The 7,493-nt window shown below is 32.0% G+C and overlaps 1 protein-coding gene across 1 annotated transcript in view; it reads right to left on the reverse strand.

Moving 5' to 3' along the window:
- The window catches only part of CBG05160, a gene marked incomplete at both ends in the record, with an annotated part of 9,727 nt that overhangs the window by 1,327 nt on the left and 907 nt on the right, over positions 1-7,493 (reverse strand). Inside the window, 8 exons of the mRNA XM_045238626.1 lie at positions 641-769; positions 918-1,092; positions 2,227-2,303; positions 2,579-2,693; positions 2,746-2,865; positions 4,703-4,743; positions 5,270-5,475; positions 6,019-6,158. Coding sequence (XP_045092840.1) covers positions 641-769; positions 918-1,092; positions 2,227-2,303; positions 2,579-2,693; positions 2,746-2,865; positions 4,703-4,743; positions 5,270-5,475; positions 6,019-6,158 — 1,003 coding nt within the window. The remainder of the gene's footprint in view (positions 1-640; positions 770-917; positions 1,093-2,226; positions 2,304-2,578; positions 2,694-2,745; positions 2,866-4,702; positions 4,744-5,269; positions 5,476-6,018; positions 6,159-7,493) is intronic.

Genomic DNA, 7,493 nt, shown 5'->3' on the forward strand with positions numbered 1-7,493 from the left:
TTCTGAATTTCTGAATTTCTGAATTTCTGAATTTCTGAATTTCTGAATTTCTGAATTTCTGAATTTCTGAATTTCTGAATTTCTGAATTTCTGAATTTCTGAATTTCTGAATTTCTGAATTTCTGAATTTTTGAATTTCTGAATTTCTGAATTTCTATTTTTCTGAAGTTTCTGAATTTCTGAATTTCCGAATTTCTGAATTTCCGAATTTTCGAATTTTCTGAATATCTGAATTTCTGAATTTCTGAATTTCTGAATTTCTGAATTTCTGAATTTCTGAATTTCTGAATTTCTGAATTTCTGAATTTCTGAATTTCTGAATTTCTGAATTTCTGAATTTCTGAATTTCTGAATTTCTGAATTTCTGAATTTCTGAATTTCTGAATTTCTGAATTTCTGAATTTCTGAATCTCTGAATTTCTGAATCTCTGGATTTCTGAATTTCTGAATTTCTGAATTTCTGAATTTCCGAATTTCTGAATTCCAAAATTTTTGAATTCCTGGAAAAACCCAAATTTGCTACAATTGAACTTAAAATTGCTCATTTCCAACCGATTTCTCTAAAATTTGGCTCATTTTCATCCAAAATTTCAGTATTCTACATTTATCTGTTTTTCCATGTGTCCAGATGTCCACCTACCTTTTGGCGTAGTAGCTTTTGCAGCCACTATCCTATCCAGCACAGCTTCAGCCACCACTCTAACTCCTTCCCAAGTTTCACGAGCCGTTGGAATCAACTCTTTCTCGTCCAAAATGAAACCGTCCCAATCTGAAAATTTCTGTTTTCTAAGCTTAGAATGAGTGGGAAATTTGAAAATTTCATAAAAAACTGGTCTAGAAAGTCGTTAAAATTTAGAAAATTGGATTCCAAAAAACCGTTTTTTTTTTTGAAATTTTCAAATTCCCGCCCAACCTACTCTTCTCATCGGGGCGCAATTCCAACAAGTAGACAAATTTGACTTTTGCCTCGTGTTTTGCCCAATCTTCGGATCCTCCAGATGCCGGATATAAGGTGTCTGCACCACTTCCAACCACATATTTCGTTCCATATACTCGTTTCAGTGCTTGCGCAGCCTTCTTTCCAACTTCATACTGTAATTAGAAAGGGTAATTGTTAGTTGAAATTTGCATTCATTTTGAAGCTTAGGAAAAGCTAAATTTAAATTAGTAGTTTTCATAAAATTTGGTTGACAATGAACGGAGATATGATCATTTTAATGATGGATCCTTTAATTTAAAGACGCACAGGGTCAAAAAGTTTTAGAATTTTCCATAATATGAAATGTTTATACTCATTTGAAAGCTCTGAAAGAGCTAATTCTCAAAATTTAATTTTTATAAAAAAATTTCGAAAAATAACCAAGATATGGGCTTAATCCCATCCATTTTAAGAAATTTCTGAAAATCGGAAAAAAAAGATTTTCCCATTTTTTATGAAAATTAAAAAAAAATTATAATTACCAAATCCTTGATGTCTCCTGGATAGGCGTCTTTTTTATGTCCGTATGGGTGGATCCAGATCTGAAAAATTAGTTTTATAAAAATTTTTCAGAATTTCGAAACTTGCTTAGGCGGGAATTTGAAATTTTTGAAGAATTTGAATTCTTTATAAAAATTGAACTTTTTTTGAACAATTTTTCATGCTTTCCAACTTGAAAACCTCCAATGTAGCAGAAATAATTCAAAAAAAACCGCTCGAAAATTTTGGAAATCAAAATTGTTTTTTGAAAATCGGTATTCTAACTTTGAGTCAATTTATCTGGGTCCCTATAACAGATATCAAAAAGTGGTCTACTGATAAAATATTGGATATTTTATGATCAATATTTTATCAGTTGCTCACTTTTTGATATCTCATATAGAAATCGAGATAAATTGGATTAAAGTTTGGTATGTTGAACATTTCCCTAATAGGACGCATCCAGCCAAACTGTCAACTTTGAGCCCATATATCTCATTTCCTGTGAGAGATACTTAAAAATGTTTAACTGATAATATGTTTATCACAATATAAACAACATTTTATCAATTGCCCACTTTTTGATATCTCTTATAACCTAGATAAATTGGTTAAAATTTAGGAAACCCTTCTATTGTTTTAGCTACTTCTTTAAAGCTTAAAAAACTGCGATTTTAAAACCAAAATCTTGCCTGTGAGTATGTGTGCAGCGTAATATAAGCATCGGTTCTTCCTCGATATCTTTGTGATAAAAGTGCGTCTCTAACCGCTTTGGCTTCTGGCTCACTGAATGGAGCCGGTCCTTGATAGATCTCCGAGCACGGGTCGTCACTGGTACCGCTCTCTGAAAACCTAATTTTATGAAACTCATTTTTTGAATTGAGCATTTTATGAGCTTTGAAATGAGTATAAACATGTCGTAGTTTGAAAAAAATTGCAAAACTTTCTACTATATTCGCTTTTAAACTAGATAAATTGTTAGAAATAACTATAACTTCGTTCATTGTTTGTCAAATTCCATGAAACTTAATTTTTTGAGTTAAGCTTTTTTTGAGCTTCAAAATGAGTATAAACATGGCATAGTTTGAATAACCTATGCGCCTTTAAAATACTACTCACCTCTAAAATGGAAATCAAAGTTTCTGTTCAAATCAACACCACGACAGCATCGATTCCGGCCCCAGATATCCTGCCGACACTGCATTTTCGAGCGATTTTTACGCCACAGACGGACCTGAAAGTTTCAGATTTTTTACTTAAAATTCTAAGAATTCCAAGAAACTCACATGTGGATTTGTGGAGGACCTCGTGAATTCATAACCATCCGGATTTAGACATGGTACTACGACAAATGTGATCTCTTCGAGAAGTTTCTTGATCCCGGGCTCGTTGGCGCGAGAAGTGAGCTGAAAAAACAGGAAATTTTCAAAAATGTCATCGAAAACGAACAATTTTGAGCAGAGAAACGAAAAAAAAAATAGTTGAAAAAAGTGCTCTTTTCTAAATTTTGAAAGAATGGTTAGAATTTTTCAAATTTTAAAAAAATTTTCGGATTATACCAATCAAAGTCAGAGCTCTATTTTTGTAGTTGACAACTTTTTTGAAAAATTATGCCCTGAGGAGATATGCCACGTGGAAGAGCTCTTACTTGCTGATCGGCGCAAGGATAGTCCTGCCCCAGGCAGCGGGAAAGGGCTATATCTCATTAGAGCGCGTTTGCACCAAAAAGTTGTCAACTACAAAATTGAAGTTAGCGTTGCGAGCTTTATTGTTGTAGTTGACAACTTTTTTGGAAATTCAGGCCCTGAGGAGATATGCCACGTGGAAGCGCCGCGTCCAGAACTCCAGGATGAAAGGGTAGGTGCGCTTCTAGGAGCCATAACTCATTAGAGCGCGTTTGCATCAAAAAGTTGTCAACTACGAAAACAAAGCTGTAGCCTTGTTTGATTTATTCTGAAATTTTCAAATAAATCCAAAAAATTCTAATAACTTTTTCAGACACTCAAAGAGACACAGAGAAACATCAAAATTTCGAATTTCCAATAGAAATCGGAAAAATTCAAGTGTTCCAAAAATTATTAAGTACTTCTCAATTTGTTTGACAATTTCAGAGGATACAAAACAAAGCAAGGTCTTCATTTTTGTAGTTGATAACTTTCTGGTACAAACGCGCTCTAATGTGATATGCCACGTGGAAGCGCCGCACCCAAATGAACACTCCCGAAAAGGAGAGGTAGGCGCGCTTCTAGGAGCCATATCTCATTAGAGCGCATTTGTACAAAAAAGTTGTTAATCACAAAGTGAAAGCTAACATCGTGAGCTCCACTTTTGTAGTTGACAACTTTTCTGAAAAATTAGGCCCTGAGGAGATACGCCATGTGAAAGTGCCGTACCCATATGGGTACTCCCGGGAAGGAAGGGACGCGCTTTTAGGAGCCAAATCTCATTAGAACGCGTTTGCACCAAAAAGTTGTCAACTACAAAAATGAAGCTCGCATTTTGTTTAGTATTCTCTAAAAATACCAAAAAGTTTGAGACAAATTGAGCCTTGTTTTTGGACCATTCTGCAAATTTAAGGAATTCTGTCCATGTTTCTCTGTATCCCGATGTCCCTGGCCTTAAGACCTTCATTCTACCCCCTTTTACAACCGTTATTAACCCCACTTCAGCTTCAGCTATCGAAAAAAAGAAGGAAAGTTTTATAATCGTCAATTCCTTTCACTTTTTCTCCGCACCGAAAACCAAAAAAGTGCGTTCTTCTGTTTGGAAAAAAGCCGCAAAGGAACGATTTGGCAGAATCTAGACAAGGAAATTTGAGTGAAAACTTGATTGCGATGGTGGTTTGATGATTGACGGTGATGCAATAGCGCTCTAATGCGAATTTAAAGGAAAAAAGTTTGAGACTGTAAAAGGAAAGGAGACGCAGAGAAACGAGAGACTCTCGCTGTCTGCGCCTTCTCTCGCTGTTTCATCGCGTACTTAACTTTAAAGGCGCATATCTTGCGATCCACTAAAGATATCAAAAAGTTGTAAACTACAAAAATGTTAGAAATTTAATTTTACACATTTCCCTATTTTTAAATTGTTCCTGGCTACTGTAGTTATTGAGTTACAAACTTCTGAAAAGAGGTATATCTCAAAAACTACGGTAGCTAGAGAAAATTTGAAAATAGGGAAATGTGTGGAATTTTAAACTAAACAATTTAACAATTTTCGATATATGCGCCTTTAAATTTTACCCACCTGGTGAATGAAAAAGAGTGCCGTGTGGGGAGCAGCCCACTCTCTAGCATGGATACCTCCGTCGATCCAGAAGATTTTTTTGGTTCTGGAATCTCCTCCAATCTGAAAAAATTGCAAAATTCCATGAAATTCAAAATTCCATGAAATTCAAAATTCCAAGAAATTTCAAATCCCAAGAAATTCAGAAATTCAAAAATTCAGAAATTCAAAAATTCAGAAATTCAGAAATTCAGAAATTCAGAAATTCAGAAATTCAAAAATTCAGAAATTCAGAAATTCAAAAATTCAGAAATTCAGAAATTCAGAAATTCAAAAATTCAGAAATTCAGGAATTCAGAAATTCAGAAATTCAGAAATTCAGAAATTCAGAAATTCAGAAATTCAGAAATTCAGAAATTCAGAAATTCAGAAATTCAGAAATTCAGAAATTCAGAAATTCAGAAATTCAGAAATTCAGAAATTTAGTTTCTCGAATAAAGTTTTCTTTAGTTTCAAAATCCAAATTTTCAGAATTTTCTAAATTTCAGATTTCAGAATTGATTATGAAAAAAAATCCAACCTCAACACCATCGATATTCCTCCCTTCCGTGGTTTTTCCAATTGAAATGTATTGAACCATTTTTGGATATTTAACAACTAATTGTTTCATCCAATCAGTCATTCTCTGATATGATCCATATGTATGGAAATCGTAATGTCCAGATGAGGAATCATCCCAGAGTCGTGGAAACATTTTTGACAAAGTTTGATTGTTTTCGTGTTTTGAGATCAGTCTGAAAATTTGGCAATTTATTTGGGAATTAAAGAAAAAGTGGAATTCTTTTGAAAACTTTTTTTGGAGTTTCAGCAATCGAATGATAATTAAAAGGCTCATTTTTAGTTACGTAATACCTAAACCTTCAAATTATCTGAAAACCAAGAAAAGGCGCAAAGAAACGAGACACTTTCGCTTTATCATCGCGGATCAAACTTTAAAGGCGCATAGCTTGCGACCCGTCGGAGATATCAAAAAGTTACAAACTACAAAAACGTCAGAAATTTTATTTCACACATGTTCCCGTTCTTAAATTTTGTTTGGCTACAGTAGTTTTCAAGTTACAAACTTTCAAAGATGATTTGTTCAAAAAAAAAATTTCAAAAGGCGTGTCTCAAAAACTACGGTAGCTAGAAAAAATAGGAAAATATTTGAAATTTTGTGCTGAGCAATTTTGTAGTTCATATTCTTGTTTCAGCTACAGTAGTTTTTGAGATATGTGCCTTTAAACAAATCTCAACTTCTTTTTAATTAAAATTTTCAAAATCTGAAAAAAGCTCACTTTTCGACATCATCAATTGTTCTGATATGTGAGATATTCCCATTATTGTGGAAATAATCCATTAAAAAATTTTCATTCTTCTTCTCCACCATCACATCCCAAAAGCCGTGCTTGTCTTTACCGGTTTTCCAGAAATTTAACTGAAAATTAAAATAAAATTAATTAAAACAGTTCTCTTTGAAATTCTCAGATTTTGAACTGCACTCTCAAAGTTAATATTTGTTGAAAATTATTTTTCAATTTTTTTCAAAACTTCAGATTCGGAAATTCTGAATTTCTGAATTTCCGAATTTCCGAATTTCTAAATTTCTGAATTTCTAAATTTCTGAATTTCTGAATTTCTGAGTTTCTGAATTTCTGAATTTCTGAATTTCTGAATTTCTGAGTTTCTGAATTTCTGAATTTCTGAATTTCTGAATTTCTGAATTTCTGAATTTCTGAATTTCTGAATTTCTAAATTTCTGAATTTCTGAATTTCTGAGTTTCTGAATTTCTGAATTTCTGAATTTCTGAATTTCTGAATTTCTAAATTTCTGAATTTCTGAATTTCCGAATTTTTGAATTTCTGAATTTCTGAATTTCTGAATTTCTGAATTTCTGAATTTCTGAATTTCTGAATTTCTGAATTTCTAAATTTCTGAATTTCTGAATTTCCGAATTTCTGAATTTCTGAATTTCTAAATTTCTGAATTTCTGAATTTCTGAATTTCTGAATTTCTGAATTTCTGAATTTCTGAACTTCTGAATTTCTGAATTTCTAAATTTTTGAATTTCTGAATTTCTGAATTTCTGAATTTCTGAATTTCTAAATTTTTGAATTTCTGAATTTCTGAGTTTCTGAATTTCCGAATTTCTGAATTTCTGAATTTCTGAATTTCCGAATTTCTGAATTTCTAAATTTTTGAATTTCTGAATTTCTGAGTTTCTGAATTTCCGAATTTCTGAATTTCTGAATTTCTGAATTTCCGAATTTCTGAATTTCTGAATTTCTGAATTTCTGAGTTTCTGAATTTCTGAATTTCTGAATTTCTGAATTTCTGAATTTCTAAATTTCTGAATTTCTGAATTTCCGAATTTTTGAATTTCTGAATTTCCGAATTTCTGAATTTCTGAATTTCTGAATTTCTGAATTTCTGAATTTCTGAATTTTTGAATTTCTAAATTTCTGAATTTCTGAATTTTTGAATTTCTAAATTTCTGAATTTCTAAATTTCTGAATTTCCGAATTTCTGAATTTCTGAATTTCTGAATTTCTGAATTTCTGAATTTCTGAATTTCTGAATTTCTGAATTTCTGAATTTTTGAATTTTTGAATTTCTGAATTTTTGAATTTCTGAATTTCTGAATTTCTGAATTTTTGAATTTCTAAATTTCTGAATTTCTAAATTTCTGAATTTCCGAATTTCTGAATTTCTGAATTTCTGAATTTCTGAATTTCTGAATTTCTGAATTTCTGAATTTCTGAATTTCTGAAT

This window comes from Caenorhabditis briggsae (genome assembly GCF_000004555.2).
Source record: "Caenorhabditis briggsae complete genome, chrI, whole genome shotgun sequence".
Taxonomy (NCBI): domain Eukaryota; kingdom Metazoa; phylum Nematoda; class Chromadorea; order Rhabditida; family Rhabditidae; genus Caenorhabditis; species Caenorhabditis briggsae.